This window comes from Mastigoproctus giganteus, chromosome 8 (genome assembly GCF_048544385.1).
Source record: "Mastigoproctus giganteus isolate SK-2022 chromosome 8, ASM4854438v1, whole genome shotgun sequence".
Lineage (NCBI taxonomy): Eukaryota > Metazoa > Arthropoda > Arachnida > Uropygi > Thelyphonidae > Mastigoproctus > Mastigoproctus giganteus.
The window spans coordinates 115,921,346-115,943,286 of record NC_143582.1 but is presented as its reverse complement, the minus strand read 5'-3'; the positions used below and the strand labels follow the sequence as shown (position 1 = coordinate 115,943,286).

Sequence of the window (21,941 nt, the reverse complement as noted above, 5' to 3'; positions counted from 1 at the left end):
TCTGCTAGTTAATCTGCAGTGGTGTGAAATCCAGAACTGTTGCTTAAATGTTGTTTAAATTTAGGAATGTTGTTAGGAATGCCTGTTGCTTAAATTAGAAATCTACTAACCATATCTTTAAAATTCGCTCTTTGAATGAATTCTGAAGAATTTTAACTGAAGTTCACGGATATGTTTAGTACAAAAGTATTTCAGATAGCAATAATTCTGTGTTGTATATCTCATACTTTGTATATTCATATTTTGTATATTGTATATTTTTTTTAATGTTTAATCTCAAAAGAAATTCTGTGTACTTATTGTTAATTACAATGGCTCCGCAAATGCAAATTATTTGCCAATTGTGCAAAAAGCAATGCAAAGATTTCCTTCAATGCAATGCGGAATGCGGTCTTGTGTACTGCATCAAATGCATAGCTTGCACTTGGGCATCGCGTGACACAGAGACAACCCCCAAGGCAGAATGCGCTGGTCCCGAAGGAACTAGTAGTTGTTGGTGACTCTATTGTCAGGGAAACGGGGAACATGCTTTGTAAAAAAGATAGGTGGAACAGGACCAGGGTATGTCTGCCAGGGGCAAAGGTTGATGACGTTGTAGAGCGAATATCATCTTTTAAGGGCACAAAAGGTGATATAGTTGTACACGTTGGCACTAATAATATTAAGAGTAGGAGACCGGCAGAATTACTTAACAAGTACAGGTCACTGTTGAACAAAAGCCGAGAATTAGGGTTGAATTTGAAAGTGTCTGCAATTCTGCCCAGACACGATAGGAGGGAGTATATGATGAGAGCCTTGTCGATCAATTCGGCCCTGGAAAGATTGTGCAAGGCTCAAGGGGTAGAATTTTTTTCAGCCTGGACTGTACTTGTTAACAGGAGAGATTGCTTCTACAGGGATGGGATACACTTAAATAGAAAGGGTGCAAGAATATTTGCTGATGCTATCGAGGCAGTGTTAGGTGGGTCGGAAAACTTCTAGCTTGGGGGGAGACAAAGACCAATAGATTGACAGTAGCCACTGGCAGAGGTGAAAGAGATTCTTGCACTTCTTCTATTAGAATGAGCAGAAGCCTGAAAAACAAGATGCATGGTATTTCAGAGACTGCTGGGAGCCATTGCGGTACAAGTAAACACATGGGTTGTATTAGGGTAGCTAAGAATAGAAACAGGTGCAGGTATACTTGCGTATACACCAATGCTAGGAGTTTAGTAAATAAATTTGATGAATTTGAGGTATTGCTCAAAACATCAAAGGCAGATATTGTTGGGATATCAGAGACGTGGTGTCACACAGATATAAGGGATGCAGAACTGCAATTTGGGGAGTACAACGTCTACAGAACGGATAGACAGGATAGGAAGGGGGGAGGGGTTATGCTATTAGTTAAGAAACACATAAAAACCAAGGAAGTGAAGCCAGTCGACATCGCTGGACAGTGCAGTGTTGAGTCAGTTTGGTGTGACATAAGCATTGGGAGATCAGAATTGAGAGTAGGAGTGTGCTATAGGCCTAATGACTCTGATGAGTATAATAAGGAACTGTACAGGGAAATAGAGTGGGCCAGTAAATCAGAGAGTCTTATAATCGGAGATTTTAATTTCCCAGATATTGACTGGAATTTGGGGGCTGGTTACTCTCACACTAGCAGGGCTTTTGTGGATTTATTGGATGATTGTTTTCTACATCAGCATGTTTGGGAGGCAACTAGAGGGAGTAATACTCTTGATTTGATTATCAGCAGTGATTCTTCATGCATTAAGAATCTGCAGATAAATGAACCACTAGGTGGCAGTGATCACAGTGCTGAAGTGGGATTTACTCAAAGAGGTAACTACCATTAGGGGTAAAGGGAAGGGTTATTGCTTCCGTAAAGGCGACTACGATGGACTGAGACAGTATTTAAATTCTATACAGTGGGACCAACTGATGATGTTACCAACAGCAAATTCAAAATGGGAAGCATTCAAAGAACTTATCTTGGAAGCTACTAGGCTTTACATACCAACTAAGAAATATTGTTTAAGGTTTAGGCCAAAATGGATGTCAGATGAACTAATGAGGCATATGGCAGAGAAGAAAAATGCATGGGATACTTACAAATTAACACATGACACAGAAGCCTATGATAGATACAAGTTGATATGCAACCAAGTTACAAAGGAGGTTAGGCAGGCGAAGGCAGATTACGAGAAATCCTTGGAAAGGGATGCAAAGAAAAACAGCAAAGAGTTCTTTACTTATGTAAACTCTAGAAGGAAGGGGATGAATCAGATTGGTCCACTCGATATTGATGGGTCAACTGTTGATGATCCTGCTCAGGTAGCTAACAAACTAAATGAATATTTTGCATCGACATTCACACATGAGGAGTTATTCAGCAAGGGGAATGCCAGAGGTGTATTCAACTCTAGCAGTAAGCTACAGAATCTTGAAATAACTGGGAGTAAAGTGGAGGAGAAAATGTTGAAGATAAACACAACAAAGGCACCCGGGGTGGATGGGATCTATCCAGTTATATTAAAGGAGGCAGCAAAGGAAGTAAGCAAATCCTTAGCCATAATTATGAGAGCTTCCTTGGACTCAGGGGAGGTACCCATAGACAGGAAATGTGCAAATGTGACCCCAATTCACAAAGGAGGATCAAAGGCTGACACAAGTAATTATAGACCTGTGAGCTTAACTTCTGTTCCAGGAAAATTAATGGAGGCACTGGTTAAAGAAGCACTGCAGGATCATTTAGACAAGACTTCAGTTATAGCTCAGACACAGCATGGTTTTGTTAAGGGGAAGTTTTGCCTGACCAACTTGATTGGATACTATGATGCAGTCACAAAAGAACTGGATGCAGGGAATAACTTTGATATTATATACTTGGATCTTAGAAAGGCTTTTGATACTGTTGCACATGGAAGACTGCTACACAAATTGGAGCAGTGTGACATTGGAGGCAAATTGCTGCTATGGATAAAGGGGTGGTTGAGGGGGAGAAGACAGAGAGTGGTAATCAATGGACACTGCTCATCGTGGACTAATGTTATTAGTGGAGTTCCTCAGGGCACAGTGTTGGGTCCATTATTGTTTTCTGTATTTATAAATGATATTGATGATGGTATATCAAGTTTAATGTCCAAGTTTGTAGATGATACAAAGGTTGGCAGGGTTGTCAAGGACACTACTGACACTATGCTGCTGCAACAGGATCTGGAAAGGTTGAGCAGATGGGCTGAGAGGTGGCAAATGAAGTTTAACATTGACAAATGTAAAGTACTACACATGGGAAACAGCAACCCCAGAGCGACGTATCAACTCTGTGGTACTATACTGACAGTGGTAGAGAATGAAAGGGACTTGGGGGTGATTGTGCAGGCAGATATGAAGTTCTCTGACCAGTGCAGACGGGCTGCAAGAGTAGCTCATGGAGTATTGTCAATGATATACAGGAATTTTTCCAGCAGGAATAAGGAGGTGATTATTCCATTGTATAAGGCAATGGTCAGGCCACACCTAGAGTACTGTATACAGGTCTGGAGGCCTCATTTCAAGAAGGATGTAGAGCTGCTGGAACGAGTACAGAGAAGGGCAACAAGATTAGTGAATGGAACAAAGGGGTGCTCTTACGAAGAAAGGCTTAAGTTTTGCAAATTACAGTGTCTGGAGACTAGGCACCAGCGAGGTGATCTGATAGAGGTGTATAAAGCCTTGAATGGTTTAAGCATGCTCAATGCTGATGGGATTCTTCCTCTAGCTCAGAAAAATCACCTGAGAGGGCATAAATTCAAATTGAGGAAAGACAGATGTAGGATAGACGTGCGGAAATTTGCCTTTAGCCAGCGGGTGGTTGGTTGGTGGAACAGACTGCCATCCCTTGTGGTGGAGGTTGATAGCCTAAATAAGTTTAAGGCTCAGCTGGACAGGTATTTTGAACGAACAGAGGGGTGAAGTGGAAGTTGGTTTTTTTTTTTTTTTTTTTTTTTGGCTGATGCTGCATAAGCTTGCTTTCTTGCATCAAATGCCTCTACTAATGCTAATGCTAAAATATGTCAACTGCGAACAGGAAGAAGATGTCACAGGCAGCGGTCGACTCGTGGAAGGGTTCTTGTTATATAAATCACAGGCAATCAAAGAAAAAGCAGATGAAACATGAAAATAACTTAGGCTCCAGCCCAGCTAATCCCTCAAGCCCTCCCGACGGTGAACCTCCGTGTTTCAACTGTCCCTCATCATCAATGAATACTTGGCAGAGTGGGCTATTCGAGGCCATACCTCACGACGTGGCATCAGAGCAGACAAATCGCTCCTTCTCTCATCTCCTTAACCAAGAAGTTTCACAAGATGAAAATCCAAATGAGCTGACCACAAAACTCATTTTTCAAATCCTGGACACTCACAAATCCATGATAGTCTGTCTTCTTGATGAAACTAAAAAAATCCAGATTGGAAAGCGTGCAATTGCGTGAATTTAATTATATTTTACTAAAGAAAATTTCGGATTTGACAGATCTTATTCGAAACTCCAGCAGATCATTAAGTCCTACATACAATTGGACGAAACCCATGAAAAATTCTACTTTCCAGCCAACCCCTGCTCTTGTTGCAGAAGCCACTTATGAATCTATTATAAACCAACCTCCATACCCTCCAGTATATGCTCCTGTCCCCAGTCAGTCTTAGGAAACATCTAAGGATGTCAATCGAACTGCAAATCCACTCCTAGAAGATGTCATTTCCTCTAGGTGGCGGACAGATCTCATTGGAAGACAGTGGAATCTATCTGCCTCTAATCACACAAGCAGACGTCGACATCCTCCTCCTGTTGTGGGAACAGCCACCAACTCTACAATCAGAGCAATCCTCGGAACCAAAAGTTCAACCAAGGGTATTTTTGTCTCAAGACTCGAACCCCAACTCTGCAATAGAGAAATAGAGCAGCACATCAGAACGCAGCTGCAGATAGAAACAAAGGCAATAAAAATGATTTCTAAACACGAGTTGTACAGCTCTTTCTACATTCAATGCCAGCAAACAGACTTTGATGAATTACTGAAGGACCACTGTTGGCCTGTGGGAACTATCATTCGGCCTTTCTATGGACGACCCCTCTCTTCCTGGCCCTAGGTTACCAGCTAGTGACTTAGCTATCGAAACAAGTGAGCATGAATGACAATCTGTGCGTTTTTCAGATATTCAGGAATCTCTACAGGAAATAACATCAAATGATTTATTGGTCTCTCCAGTCTACCAGAATTTGAATGACACTAACTCTTGTGAAAACATCTTTCTACCCTGTCACTTGCCAACAATTAAGCCAAACAACTATGCCTTGCTGCAGCATCAAAAGATGCAATTACTGTATTCTGTATGAACGCACGCAGTCTTGTAAAACGCAATGATGAAATCCTCGCTCAACTGACATGGAATCTGCATCCAGACCTGATGGTTTTTACTGAGACCTGGTTCTCTCCTGAGATTTCAATCCAAATTCTAGACTACTCTCTTTTTCAAAGTTGCAGAGGTGATTCAAAAGGTAGTGGAGTTGCTATTTCTGTTCATAGTCATCTGCGATGGTCTGCCTTTCCTATCTCAAATCTGCCTGATCAAGCTTGTGAACTCACTTTTATCTTCATTGCCTCTTTGGTGATCAGGTGTCTATAGGCGCCTCCGTAGCCAGGTGGGAAGAAGCAGCAGTGCGTAGCACACGCTTCTTGATTAGACCGGGGTTCGAGCCCGTCACCACCAAATACGGAGGATGCGGAAAGGTCAGGGAATGACCACCGCATATCCCGGAGCAATATAGCCTTAGTTGCTAATGCTCCTGAAAAACCAAAATAACAATAACAACAGGTGTCTATATCGACCTCCCTCAGCTTCAGTTAACAGCTTCCTTGTAACTCTTGACAACACTGTCTCATTTCACAAGCAAATTCCTAAGCCTTTTACTGATTGGTGACTTTAATATTAACATTCTTCAAAGCTCTTCCTCTCAGGTGCAGGACCTCCTAGATGTCATTACTTCAAATGGTTTCTCTGTTCTTACTGATGGAGATATCCCGACTAGAATGGGAGAGTCCCACAATTCCCTTCTTGACTTTGCAATTGGGGAATGCTCTTTCACGTATGCAATACTTTATACAACTATTTCGGATCATCGTCCCATCTTAATGGTAATCGAAAATAAAACAAATGAAGCAGAGATCATGCACACTTTCAAATCTGTCACTCCAGGCTCTCTCAATCAGCTTTGTTATGACCTGCAGCAGTCAAAGTGGGATGGAGTGCTTGCTACAAGCGATCCTGAAATTGCACATAACTGCTTTTTTAAGCATATCCTAAATAGCTATGAAAAATACGTGTCATATATCAGGAGCTCAGGGAATAAAAAGGCCACCAGGACAAGAGGGAAATATGCCTGTTCATCTCAAACAAGATTTGTAATATGTTAAAGAAAAGAGACAACCTGGCAAGAATTGCTAGAGCAACAGGAATCGAGGCAGATAAAATTAAATACACAACGTACAGAAACAAAGTCACTGACTGCATTCAGTCAGAGAAAAGCAAATACTCTAGTTCTCCACTTACAGGTATCATAACAAGCAAGAAAAAATGGAAAGTTTTGAACAAACTATTACCGGGAAGGAAACTGAAATCACGGAGCTACGTTGGAGATGTAGTTGAAAACGAGGTACTCATTTCAGATGACGAGCTAAAAGCTACTGCCTTCTGTAACCACTTTATTTTTTCAAGTGTGAATAACCTCTTTCAAGACAAACTTGATTTCAGAGACAATGAAATGAGAGAATTTGCAAAGTACTCAATCAGAAACTCTTTTTTTCTTGCTCCTCTCTCCGATCAAGAGATTTTAGAGACAGGGAATCAATTGAAAGAAAAGGGAGCCCCTGGCTTTGATGAAATATCTCCGTCTCTGCTGAAAAAGGTCCTTACCACAATTCTTACGCCACTGAAGTATATATTCAATCTCTCCTTTCAATCTGGTAAATTCCCTTCTCAATTCAAAAAAGCAATAATCATCCCTGTTCCAAAGGGAAACTGTTGTAACTCCATCAACAACTTTCGCCCAATTGCTCTACTCTCAGTTTTTGCAAAATTATTCGAAAAAATTCTTCATAGCAGACTCGTGGGTTTATGGGTTTTCTTGAAGAAAATCAACTCATCCATCAACAACAGTATGCTTATCGCTCTAAAAGATCCACTGATCTTGCAATTGTTGACTTCTGCTCAAGGATCATTGATAGTCTTGAAAAGGGTCACTATGCTATAGCACTGTTTCTTGACTTATCTGAAGCTTTTGATTGCATAAACCATACTATTCAACTTAACAAACTCAATAACGTTGGCTTGAGAGGGAAAATTAACTTTCTCCTTGAAGACCACCTTACCGATTGGCTGTTTGTAGTAAGAACAAATCAATCATACTCCGACATCTGTCATTTCTCCAGGGGAGTACCTCAAGGCTCACTTCTTGGACCTATCCTATTTGTTCTTTACATCGGTGAATTTCTCTCTCTTCTTCCACCTTCTCACCTAGTAGCGTATGCCGATGATATTTCCATCCTAATCACAGATAAAGACCCTAATGAGCTTCAACTCAAAATCTCTGCCTTGCTTTCTGTGATGCATAATTGGCTTTCAAAAGAATCAGCTTATACTGAATCCAGAAAAATCAAAATACATGGTGTTTAGAACGAAAAACAAACCACTAAATATCTGGCTGGATGATAAGCCAAGTTGGGCATAACAAATGTTAACACTACAAAAGAAAACTTCGTCACTAGCCAGAATACATGCCAGGGCCTCTGCCTGGGTGTCTCCTTCTCTTCTCAGACAAGTATTCCTTTCTTTAATTCAGCTGCACCTCACCTATGGAATCATCTCATGGGGTACTACCAGCCAAGAAAACCTTGCGAGAATCAACTCCATTCTCATTCGATGCTTTCTTTCAATTTTGGCCCTTCCCTGGAATGCATCGGTTAGTTTGAGATATAAGGAATTGAGACTCCTAAGCATCTACCAGCTATTGCAGAAAGCTGAGGCGATCCTTGTTTACAATGCTATGTAGACAGCAGACTTTCCCCCCCCCCTCTCTTCAGATCCTTTTTCATAACCACAGACGAAGAAGAAATATCATACAATCTAAGAAATGAAACCAACCTGGAGATTCCGCTTTTCAGAAAAGCCATTGGTCAGAAAAGTATAAAATACAGAGGTGCTAAAACCTGGAACAAACTTCCTGCAAAAATCAAAAATGTCACTTCACTAAATCAATTCAAGGAACTACTAATTGAATACATCACCAGGGATGTCTGATTCAAATTACCTTCCACTCAACTCCTGGATTTTAAAAACACCAACATGGAAATAATGTACAAATGTTAAAGGAAGCAGTTGGCAAATAGTTTGTAAATTTCTGTGCATGTATCTCATCATTTTTTTTCTCTCCTCATTTAATTGTAAAAATGTTCAAAATGATATTATAAGTAGTGATGCTTTTCGACATTTTCTGTAAAGAAATGTACAAAACACTCCAATTTATTTATGTCTTTCCTGTTGAACATTACCTGTACAATTTCAGAACTGTACATTTTTAAAAATCAATTGTATATTTACTACGAAAATTTTTTATTTTTATTTCTCAGAGCAAACTAAACTAAAATTACAATTAATTAGCTTTCGGCTGAGTGGACAGCCTTCTTCAGATAGAAAAATACTTTGAATGGCAGTTGGAATAGAGATGTGCACTGCCAGGATGGTGCGTGAGGCGCGTGGCTAATTGTTTGAGGTTGATGTTTGTGGCTGTGACGTATGGTGGTGACGTGGCCAGCGTTTGTCTATGGACAGAATTACTGCTTCTGTGATGGGGTTAACTTGACAACCACTGTTCCTGTTCAAAGAGGTATCCGAGCATTTTATGTTTAACGATTCCAACCAGGTGCGCCTTAGGTAATGGTGGGACCTGTCCGCCATATCGATATGGTTGTGAGACTACAGAAAGATTTCATCTTTATAGCCCGTGGCAGACAACACCTGAGGTTTGCACATAGATGCAAAGCTAACAAGATTATACCGAAAGGGTTTCGGTACAAACAACTGTTTTCTAATGAGCATATGGGACGTGCCTGTCGGAACTTCGGCTTAAAGACTCTGCGCATATGGATCGGCTGCCTCCACCATGACATACAATGTGCTTCAGCGAGCAAAGCAGCCCTACTAGCCGACCTTAAGGCTCTGATTCCCGATCCTATTTACACCAATGTAATCAATACTTTGTTACCAGGCCGTCAGAGAATCAGATCGTTATTGTGCCCGACAGAAACGTAAGTTCAATACTTTAATTAATGAATCCCGTCAATTTCGTCGCCAGCATAATGCCCCTTCCACAACTTGCACGGATTTCGTATTGAACCTGAGCAGCAAGCAGTTATCTGCAGAACAAATAGACTTATTGACCCTTGGCATGACATTTGCCGTTCTTCCAAAGTACCCACCGATCACCGACATCGCCTTGAGTGTGGAAACATGTTTATCACGCCTCCCAGAAGATGTAGCCAACGCAATCTGCTTAAAGACTGCAGCAGTTCTACACCATGCTCGCCCTGTCTCTTCAAACCTCAGCCGTATGCAGATTTCAAGGCACTGAAACAGGATTCATCCATTGTCATTCTACCGGTGGACAAAGGCCGTCGTACGGTTGTAATGAACCACTCTGATTACATGGCGAAAGCCTTACTGCTTTTACGAGACACTTCCGTCTACAAACCCTTAACTGTTAACCCCAACAGAGTATTGGAACGATGGGAGTCAGAGGTGAATATCCTCATCAACAGTTGGCTCAAACAGGGGAAAATAACGCAGTCAACCTGTAATCACCTCCGTGCCTCCGGGTGTCAGATCCCACGGTTTTATGGCCTGCCGAAGGTACACAAAGAAGACACACCACTAAGACCAATTGTATCCTGCTGTGGATCACCGACTTACGAGTTGTCTAAGTTTGTCTCGAGGCTTCTTTCTCCTCTAGTTGGCAAGACCACCTACACCGTCTCCAACAGTATTGAGTTCATAGAAAGGATCCACACTATATCCATCTCACAAGATCAAGTCATGGCATCGTTCGATGTAATATCACTCTTTACCTCCATCCCAGTGGAACTTGCCATCTCTTGTGCAAAACAACTCTTAGACAATGATGAAACCCTTAGCGACAGAACTAGACTGACGCCTGATGACATTTCCGCCGCCCTCAGACTGTGCTTAACAGGGGGTGCAATCATGTTTAACGACTCAATCTACCAGCAGGTACATGGCACAGCCATGGGTTCCCCTGTCAGTTCGTTCACAGCAAACATCGTGATGGAGGAGTTAGAGGGACGTGCGTTTACACACGCACCAGATCACATCGCCTTTTGGTGTCGCTATGTAGACGATGTGTTCGTAGTTATCCCTAGAGACTCAGGTCAGCGACTCCTAACCCACCTCAACTCACTATCGCCCTTCATAAAATTCACGATTGAGCTGGAGTCGAACAACACTATTCCATACCTAGATACCCTCGTCCGACGCGAAGACACATGCTTGAAGACGACAGTTTATCGTAAACCTATGTGTGCTGGCCAATTTACCAACTTCCGGTCAGCACACGCGCGGGGCCACCTCCTCTCCACTGCCCGAACCTTGCTAACTCGCGCCTGGACACACTCCAGCTCTGCAGATGAAAGACGCAAAGAGATCACCAGGAGCCGACCGGGCTAGCCGAGTGGGTAAAGTACCTGCCCGGCAACCCAAAGGTCGCGGGTTCGATTCCCGCCTCGGGCTTGGATCAAAGTACAGCAAAAACCTTGGGAGGTGCAATATGGCCACAGAAGCCGATGCGCCAACAACTACCAAATCAAAAAAAAAAAAAAAAAAAAAAAAGATCACCAGGGTCAAAGTAGACCTTACGAGGTGTGGCTATCCCATCGACATCCTTGACAGGTGTGATCTACAGGCACGCGACAACGTGACGACCAACAGTGACAAGTCATCCACGAGGGCACTTATCCCATACTACCCCAACCTGTCACAACAGATCGGTAGAATTCTAAAATCACATGGGATAAAGTGCATCTAACTCCCAGGCAAGAAACTGCGTTCTCTCATTTCCAACGTAAAAATACCCGTCCCCACCCTTCTACAGAGCGGTTTGGTCTATTGCATCTCTTGCCGTGACTGCACTAGCTGCTACTTTGGAGAGACTGGACGTCGACTCGAGAAACGTCTCTCAGAGCATAAAAGGGCGATCCGTTTGGCAGATGTGGAACACTCAGCTATCGCCGAGCATGTCTGGACAACCCACCACGACATTGACCCACACCGCGACGTCGTGGTCGTGGACAGGTCCCACCATTACCTAAGGCGCACCTGGTTGGAATCGTTAAACATAAAATGCTCGGATACCTCTTTGAACAGGAACAGTGGTTGTCAAGTTAACCCCATCACAGAAGCAGTAATTCTGTCCATAGACAAACGCCGGCCATATCACCACCATACGTCACAGCCACAAACATCAACCTCAAACAATTAGCCACGCGCCTCACGCACCATCCTGGCAGTGCACATCTCTATTCCAACTGCCATTCAAAGTATTTTTCTATCTGAAGAAGGCTGTCCACTCAACCGAAAGCTAATTAATTGTAATTTTAGTTTAGTTTGCTCTGAGAAATAAAAATAAAAAATTTTCGTTGTATAAATCCAGAGCACGTAGGCCTCTTTCATTATAATTGTATATTTGTATATTAATCATTTTTTAAGGGAACACCCCCTAAAAATTCATTATTATTATTAATAGCCATATGGTGCAAGGAAGCCTGAGGCTTATGCTGCACCAGGAAAAAAAAAAAAAAAAAAAAAAATCCCGAGTTACCGAGAGACAGAGAGTCAAAAGTAGAAGGGAATCACCAAGAAAGAGAAGAATGATGATATCCAGCTCAGTACCCAGGGTTGGCTTATGTGTTCTCCCTCCTTTTTGCTGTTATCTCCCAGAAAAGTGTAACATAAAATAGAGATAAATAAATTATTATTATTAACATTTAGGAACAGTAGAGTTTAGTTTTGAGCATTTACTAAGCAGGCACCTATGTAAACTTAACTGCTGTGTGCTCTAAAGTTGAAAGTATTTTTTTGGAACATCTAAGAACATTCTAAAGAAAATATATTTGTTTTATCCTTCCTATGGTTGAAACTCACACTAGATCTTTACATGTATTTTTAAGTTATTGAAAATAGTGGTCTACTTGTGAAATTATGGTGCAATTCTGCTTTATCGTTTAACTTTAAATTGGTAGAAAGATGACAGTGGATTTTCGAAGTGCATAATATTTGAAAAAGGTTCCTACTTAGTATTCATGAATCTGAAGAATACATAACTGCAATTGATTACTTGTGTGAACATGATTCTGCGAAATGCAACTGGTTTTCATTATTTGCAAAGTGAATTTTCTACTTCTTTTTAAAACATTCTATGGAGACTTTTGAAGAAAAGTCTCCATACATAGGAAATAGTTTTTTTTTTCTTTTTTTTTCTGTTTTTAGGTACCCTTCTAAAATGCTTTTGTCTAAAGAAGAGTGTATAAAAATCATTTTCATGGCCGGATCAGGAAGCTGTTGCAATGGAATTGGAATGGAAACGAGACATGGCAAGCACATCACACACAACACTGTTGTCAAACTTATTGAGAAGTTCAGAAAGACTGGAAGTGTTACTGACCAACCGAGAAGTGGTCGTCCACAAACATCTGTCAGTGAAAGGCACAACAGACATGGTGCTGGCACCATTTGCAGAGTCCCCAAAAAAAGCATACGATGATTGTCTGCAGAAAGCAGAATCAGCCAATCGAGTATCACCCGCATCATGAAAAAGCACAAATGGCATCCATACAAAATGCAAATGTTGCAGAAACTCAGTGAAAATGACCTGGATAGGTGGATGGAATTTTGCGAATGGGCAGTAAACAAATTGGACGGTGATGCAAATTTCTCATCTGTGACTTTGTTTACTGATGAAGACAATTTTTATTTTAATGGAGAAGTTAAAATCGCCCAAACTTACTTTATTGGAGTGATACCAACCCACACCTGGATTATTATTATCATTATTATTAGCCATATGGTGCAAGGAAGCCTGAGGCTTATGCTGCACCAGCCAAGGAAAAAAAAAAAAAAATTGAGTATCTTGAGAGAGAGAGAGAGAGAAAGAGAGAGAGAGAGAGAGAGAGAGAGAGAGAGAGAGAATCACCAAAAGAGAGAGGAATGATGATATCCAGCTCAGGACCCTGGGTGTGCCAAGCCCATACTCACCAGATGTGAGCCCCTGGGGTCAATGAGTCCCTCAAAGATGCAAGGTGCGAGAAAACTGATGGTGTGGTGCCAAGTTATGGGGAAACAAAATTGTTGGATCTGAACCGTGTTTTGTGAATAAAGTGACAGTTTGTTTAAAAAAAAAAAAAAAAAAAAAAGTGACCATTTCCCCTGTGTATGGAGACTTTTGAATCACCCGGTATATGCAGCTTTGTACATTGTACTTGCTTTAATTTTTTTTCTTCAAGTACAAATATTCATTTGCCTCTACTAATGTCATCATTTGCCACTGCTAATGCAGCATAACAGTAATATTAAGAAACTCATTAAAGAAAAAATGCAGAGATAAAAACATTTATGAGAGCCGTTCAATAAAGAATGAGCATAATATATTTTTTTTGCAGTGCATACCTTTATTAATCATCTATATTTTGAAGGTCCTTTTCAAAACAGTCTCACATTTGATCAAATGCACTTACTCCAATATTTCTACCATTCTTCAAAAACATGGTGGAAGCCATTTTTGATGTGTTTGAGAATTGCTTCCGATGTCTTTACAACTTCTGACAATTGGAAAAGTTTTCCCCACCGCCTCTTCTTTAATGTTGGGGAAAAAATGCAGGATGCAAGGTTAGGGCTGTAGGGGGTGGGATGAGGATACATTTGATATTAATGCTGGCTAAATACTCGATGACAGTGTGAGCAGTGTGGTCTCGCATTGTCGCAATGCAGCATCCACACACCTGTGTGCAGTTATGGTTGTTTCTATAGGATGTGACTCTGAAAAGTGTGCAGTACAATTTCTCTAGTAAGGTGTCATAAAAGTCGTATGACATGGCATAACACGCTGGCAAACTATTCTTTGAATGTCGAAAAAAGAGGTGACCATAACCTTTCCTGCAGAAGACAATTTTTTGCTATTTTCAGGCTATGATGTAAGTAACAGAGCTTTGTTACTTACTCTCTGGCTTAAATGATAAAGTCATGTCTCATTTGCCATTATCGCCCTGAGCAGAACTTCGCCATCTTCAGTAACCATCCAGTACAGCTCCTGATAAACCTCCATGCAAACTGACTGTTGTTCAGGTGTGAGTAGTCTTGGAGCCCAACGTGCACAAAATGTCATATGTGCCGGGTGGGCAGGAGCAGCAGCGCATAGAACACGCTTCTTGATTAGACCAGGGTTCAAGCCCGTGACCACCAAATACGGAGGCTGCGGAAAGGTCAAGGAATGACAACCACACATCCCGGAGCAATATGGCCTTAGTTGCTAATGCTTCTAAAAACCAAATAGCAAACAAACAACGTCATATGCAAATGGTCAGAGAGAACACCATGCATGTTTCCTACTGATATTCTCAACATCTCTGCCAGTTGCCTTACTCTTATGCAATGATGTTCTCTCATGATTACAGAAACAGTGTTTATGGTTTCTGTAGTGACAGCAGTGATTGGAGCTGCAGGACTGCTGATTTTTATGATTGAATCATGATCATCTTTAAACATTCTAGACCACCTTCCAGCTGTGCTCTATGGAAGTGTAGATTAACAATAAGCCTCTTCAGCGTTTAATATGCTTCAGCTGATGATTTTTTGAGACCGAAACAAAATTTGAGAGGAGCATACTATTCCTCGCATGTCACATGCATTGTTATGATGGGAAACTGAACAGGCATAAACTTGACTGACTGAAGATTACGCTATGTGCACGAGTCAACTGCACATTGCTATGTGATGCAGTTTGGTTTGGTCTTAAATTCTACAGCTCAACTAGAAACATCAAGCAGTATGATTGCTCGCATGAAAAATGATGATCATTCTTTATTTAAAAGCCCTTGTATTTCTACTTTCTGTTCTTTAACAATTAGATAGTATAAACCAGAGCTGTGATGTTTAATGTTCTTTAACAATATGCAAACAAACAAAATTTATTATTAACGTTCCATTTTCCAATAGTTGCTTGTTATTAAAAACTTTCTTAACTTTTTATACATTTCAAAAAATGACATGCCAACAGAAATCGGCATAACAGCTGATTCTCTCGTTATTGACATTTGCATATGTAGCATGAAGCACAATTATCATCATTACACATATGCTTGAGCGAGGAGGCGTAAATAATCGATTAAATCAAAACAAAGTTTAATATCTGATTAAGAGTCTAATACTGTTTGTACATAAAGAGACAAGTTTATCTCTTTTTCCTATAATAATGCCTTTAATGAATATTGATGAAAAAGATATGTCCATTCAGACAATAAATGTAACAGTTCACAAAAAATCTTCCATTGCCTCTACAACTTCTTAAATGTTCAATGCATACATATAAAAAAATGAATGCGAGTTCAGATTGAGGATTAAAAGTTATTTTCTGAGGTACAGTCATTAGACTTGAGTTGAGTTGTGCATGTGTACTATATAGTAAAGAAGAATGATTTGTAATTCTGTGTATTAATTTTTTGTATTAATTTTTTAATTTTTTTATTTTTTAATTAGACCATCACAAGGGGAACATGCTGAGTCTAGTGATTCCACTTTACCAGAAAATTTAATTTCTCTTGATTGGAGTTCTAATCAGGAAAATAATGTTGTGACTGAGGCCTATAGGTAGATTTTATTTATATAAATATGAATCTGACCAGAATTTTATTTAAACTTCTTAGTCACATAAATGAATAACATATAAAAAAGAATGACATATAAAAAAAGATCATAGTATGCATATTGCAGAAATGGTACATTTTTTGAGAAGTTTTGAATATCATGTGAAATGTAAAGCACATTTATTTATGTAAAAGATTGAGTCAAGTAAGGTGGATTGTAGTTTTTTTTTTTATTGAAATAAGTATTCTTTATAAAATCCTTATCATATACTTGTTTCAGCAAATAAATTTTTTGATATTGATTCTTACAGGCACTTTTCAAAATTATAACCCTTTTAGATTGCTCCACTATTAAACAGTAGATTTTTGCTATTGGCGGGAGTTACTCAAAGTGAAGTCATTGAGTCTGTTATTTATCATTATTTATTGTTGGGAAACATAGAGTTTGTTGGGTCTATTCAGATGTCACTTCAGATTTATCAGATGAACATTGCCCAGTAGACTGATTGAAGCAGCAACACCTGACATATTCAGCATGTTGAGCAACTTAATTTGGAGAACAAAATGCATTGGGTTGAATGTGATCAAAAAAAAAAATAAATTGAATATTATCCACGTGTCATTTAATGCCATGATTCTGTACCGTATACAGAAGGTGGGTGCTACATGGATTATAACGCATTCTGACTGATAGTGACTGTGTTTCTAAATACTCTGTTACTACAAATAAAATATGTTACACATTTGTCTCTTAGAGAAAATAGAAAATTATGTAAAAGCAATCAGGTTCTCCTCTGGAAAAAAAAGTTCTGAACTCCAGCTACTGGGAGGACTGATAATAGCCATATGTAATGGCCATATGTTGCAAGGAGGCCTAAAGCTAATGCTGCTTCAGCCAAAAAAAAAAAAAAAATATATATATATATATATATTTTTTTTTTTGATTGCTTAAATGATTTAAATTTGATTGTTTTATTGATTGTTCTAATATTTTATCCCTTGCTACGTTAATGCCATTGCCGTTGGCAATTCGACAATTATACGTGCTTGATATATTTTATTTTAATTGCTTAGATGAATTAAACTTTAGTGTCTATTTTCCATTGGGTGTTAGGGTGTATCCTGAACAGGAGATTTTGTTAGCATTTCAAGTCTAACATATTCCTAGGGGTCTGTGGTGGCTTTCAAATTATATAATAAACAATAATAAAAAGTTAGTTCTAATACTAATTATTTAATTTTAATTAATGTTATTAATCAATACTAAACAATACTAAATAACATTCCCTTATCTGGTCATCTATCCGCTACTTCTTCAGGGGCTTTGAACGGATCGATAGCCAGTTTTAAAGGAATGTCTCATAATTACCCGTTTCTGTTAACTCCTTATCAGTTTTGCCTTTTTAGTGAGATTTTTTATCTCCTTTAGATTATTTAATTTATTAGATAATGATATTTTTATGCTAATTTGTCTTTAAATTTTTGAATATTTTTAATACTTAATTTAGGAATTCAGCAAACTGGTATAGGAGAAACAAAGCCCAACGGGTAATTATCGGAATAAGAGAGTGGAGCTATACTTATCTGTCCGGTGGTGGTGGTGATGGTGGTCCTTCAGTAAAAGAGGGGTTAGCTCTTGTTCACTGTTTGTTTCATTCTTGGTTTGGTTTTTATTGCGCAGTCACGTCTATTGTTGCTTGATATTGTTGTAAGGTGATATTTTAGCAAGTCTTCCGATAAGTGGGTTGGTTCCTACGTCAGCTGGGGTGCGGCCTGGGTGGGGGGGTTTTATGTTTCCGTTTTTAAACTCCGTGGTGAACATTAATTTGAATAAAATGTGATATGTTTGTATTATATTTACAAGCGTTATTTATTGTTATTTACATAAGTTGGTTTGCTATCCCTTTGGACTGGGCCGGTATAGCTTTTCTAAGGCATAACAGCCCGTTTTGTCCTCGGGGATAGCTATTTACATATTTACAGCCTCCTGTAAAGTGAATTTTACCTTGCGAATGGTTACCCATAGATTAATTTTTTATTTTTATTTTTTATTCTGATTTTGAAGGGTGGGTTAATATAGGAAACCGGATTATAGTGCGGTCAGAGGACGAGCCTCCTCTGAGCGTAAGAGATCCGGACCTTAATTTAGGTTTTGGTATTGCTTTGTGATTTAGATATTAGATTTTTTTTATTAATAAGTGTGGCCGCTTTTATGTGGTGTTTGCTGTAATTGTAGGGTATATTGTTTTTTGTGAGTGTTTTTATCAGTTTGTTAATTGCTTTTGTTGTGTTTTCTGCATTACTGCATATTTTTATTATTCTGGTCGTTTGGTTCCTAATTGTGTTTCCGTATATGTGTTTTGCAATGTTGCTATCCCAGTGGATGAGTTTTATAGCTGGGAATTTGAAGTGGTCTCTTTTGTCATAATGTTTAGTTTCGATTTTGTTATTTTTGATAGTAATCTGGCTGTCTAGGTAATATGCTTGTAATTTGCTGTTTTGGTTGGTGCGTTCTATGCTGAGGTCGGTAGGATATATTGCTTGGGCTAGTGTTTCAAAACCGTCGTGGTTGATGATTAGGACGTCATCAATATATCTGAACATGTTAATTTCTTCTGTTATGTTATTTTCGAAGTGATGTAAATATAGGTTGGCAATCGCACTGGAGCAGCAAGATCCCATGGCTATTCCTCTGGTCTGTAAATAGATTCTGTTTCCCATCATTACGTAGTTATTTTTGACGTTGAGATTGACTAAATCGTTCCAGTATTGTTTTTTACAGTTTAAACTAATTTGGTGGTTTTGAAAATAGACTGAAAGGACTTTGATTAAATTGTCATGTGATATGCTGGTGAATAGGTTTTGGAAGTCGTAGGTGTATAGGCTACTTATCTTATTGCTTTTGTTTTGGATGTAGTCTAGATATGTTTTGTTGCTGGTGATTATTTTGGTACTGGTTATTTCATTTAATATAATTTTAAGTTTGTCTTTAAATAGGTTACTGGAAACTTTTGTATAACTGTTTTTCCCTGCTGTTATGAACCTTTTGCCGGTGGGTATTTTGTGGAATTTTGGGATCCAGTAAATGAATGGGTATTTTGTGATTTCTATTTTCAGTTTTAGTTTTTTGTGTAGTGCTATCATCTTCTTATTGACGCTGTTAGGTGTGGATACTATTTGTTTGTATGTTTCACTGTTATCCATTTCTTCTTTAATAGTCTCTATGTAAAACTTTTTGCATATTATACTAAAGTTGTTGCTGGCCTTGTCTGTGTTCGTTATAACGAATTTCTTCTGCAGTTCTTTGGTCTTATATCTAATGACTTTCAGATTGTATTGTTTGACTTGATTTTTAACTGTTAAGACATCTTGGACTATTTTCATGATTTTTTCCGTCGTAATGTTTATCCATATTTGGAATGCCTCTATGGGTGTGTTAAATTTGTTTGCAGTTTTGAATGCGAATTGCAGTAAATCCTTGTATATGGATTTACGTGTGTTAAATAAATTAGTTGGGCTATTGAGTCTGAATTTTGTTCCTTTTTCCATTACTTCTTTTAGTGTTTGATCTTCTATAATGCTGAGGTCGCCTGTTATGATGTGTTTGTGATGTGGATCTGTGTATTTTCTATATTTTTTGTCATTGCAGTGGCAAAGTTGTTCAGTACTGTTCATATTTTCGATTGTGTTTTTATAGTTACACATGGTTATGCCTATTGGTTTTGTGAAACTATATCTGACTTTAATATTAATGTTTTGAATAGGTAAAAACCCTTTTGTGTTTTCCATAATGTCACGGAAGTTGACGTAGTCGAATGTTCGGTTCAGGAATTTAATGATGCAGTATTCTTTAGTGTCAATGTCTTTGTGATCATCGCCTATTCTGAATTTGAATACATCTTCTAGTGTATGGTTGAGGTGTATGTTCTTAATCTTCAGTTTCTGGTGAATTCTGCTTAGTGCTTCAAGTTTGCTGATTTTAAGTGAAAATAGGATGTTGTGTATGCTTCTAACGTTAATAGGTTCCGTGTCCCATTCTGTGATGAGCTTATCGAAATTGTTTAGGCTTTGTGCTTTGCTTTTATTATCTTCGTCTCTTTCTTGTTTGATTTTGTTGAGTTTTAAACCATTTTTTTGCCAGTCTTTGTAGAGCTGAAAAATAGTATATGTACATTGTCCGGGGTTTGTATATGTGAAGTTTCTTCCATTGAATCTGTTATTGAGTCCGTATGGGTATAGTGTTTTGTACATTATTATTAACATGTCCTCCATGTTTTCTCTTTTAGTGGTATTTTCTATTATGGCTAAGATTGCAATAGTTATATTGGTGAATTTGTGTTTTTGAAAGTGTTTGTATTCTATTTCATTGGTGTATTTTTCTGTGGTATTGGCTTTTGTTGGTATTGGTTTTCTCCGTGTTTCTTTATTTGTGACCGATGTAGATTTATTCTTATGTGCAGTTCTGTGCTGGTTTGTCCTATGTATTGTATTCCGCATGTTTTACAAGTAATTAAGTAGACTACATTTTTGGTGTGACAAAATTTTGGTGCGTTGTCGTCGTTTTGTTGGTGTACTCTGTGCATTTGTGGGCATGTTTTGCATAGTTTATTTTTACATTTACTGAATGCTAGTTTTTCCTGGTGTTGATAGATTTCTCCGTAGCTTTCTTTGTGTGGGTTTTTAAGGTAATCGGGTCCGCTCGGTTTTTTGTTAATCACTTTTGGTGTGGCGGCATTGCATGCTAAATGACCGTTTTCAGGAATTGTCGGGTCCTGCGTGGTCATGTGTGAACCCGGGGTGCAATTTATGCTGTGATACCCGTACAGCATTTTACTTTTATTTGTATGTTCGTTCATGTTTAAAGAGTTTTCAATTTATTTTGTAATTGTAGGCCCCGGTTCCTTGTGGTTACTCCGTAATACCCTTTGTCTTATTACCATCTTTATTGGTAAATTTATTGGTAAAATTTTACTATTGGCTGTAGTCCCAGTAGCCGTTTAGTAATGTTGGGTGCTATCAGGTTAACCAACTTATGTAAATAACAATAAATAACGCTTGTAAATATAATACAAACATATCACATTTTATTCAAATTAATGTTCACCACGGAGTTTAAAAACGGAAACATAAAACCCCCCCACCCAGGCCGCACCCCGGCTGACGTAGGAACCAACCCACTTATCGGAAGACTTGCTAAAATATCACCTTACAACAATATCAAGCAACAATAGACGTGACTGCACAATAAAAACCAAACCAAGAATGAAACAAACAGTGAACAAGAGCTAACCCCTCTTTTACTGAAGGACCACCACCACCACCGGACAGATAAGTATAGCTCCACTCTCTTATTCCGATAATTACCCGTTGGGCTTTGTTTCTCCTATACCAGTTTGCTGAATTCCTAAATTAAGTATTAAAAATATTCAAAAATTTAAAGACAAATTAGCATAAAAATATCATTATCTAATAAATTAAATAATCTAAAGGAGATAAAAAATCTCACTAAAAAGGCAAAACTGATAAGGAGTTAACAGAAACGGGTAATTATGAGACATTCCTTTAAAACTGGCTATCGATCCGCTCAAAGCCCCTGAAGAAGTAGCGGATAGATGACCAGATAAGGGAATGTTATTTAGTATTGTTTAGTATTGATTAATAACATTAATTAAAATTAAATAATTAGTATTAGAACTAACTTTTTATTATTGTTTATTATATAATTTGAAAGCCACCACAGACCCCTAGGAATATGTTAGACTTGAAATGCTAACAAAATCTCCTGTTCAGGATACACCCTAACACCCAATGGAAAATAGACCCTAAAGTTTAATTCATCTAAGCCATTAAAATATAATATATATATATATATATATATAGTAAAATAATAATAAAATAAAATAAATAATTAATAAAAATTTAAAGAAAAGGAAATAGACAACCTATGTATTCCCTTCCTTCTGTAGGTAACTATCTAGCTGACCTTTGAAT

At 38.6% G+C, this 21,941-nt stretch overlaps 1 protein-coding gene across 7 annotated transcripts in view; it reads left to right on the top strand.

The window, feature by feature from the left end:
• ash1 (histone-lysine N-methyltransferase ash1) overlaps positions 1 to 21,941 on the top strand; it is a 1,128,611-nt gene that overhangs the window by 214,805 nt on the left and 891,865 nt on the right. For 6 of the 7 annotated variants that reach the window (XM_090378880.1, XM_090378881.1, XM_090378879.1 and 3 more), the window contains exon 6: positions 15,844 to 15,954. The exons of the other annotated variant lie outside the window; for it this stretch is intronic. In XM_090378880.1, coding sequence (XP_090235006.1) covers positions 15,844 to 15,954 — 111 coding nt within the window. The remainder of the gene's footprint in view (positions 1 to 15,843; positions 15,955 to 21,941) is intronic. 7 annotated transcript variants of the gene reach the window in all.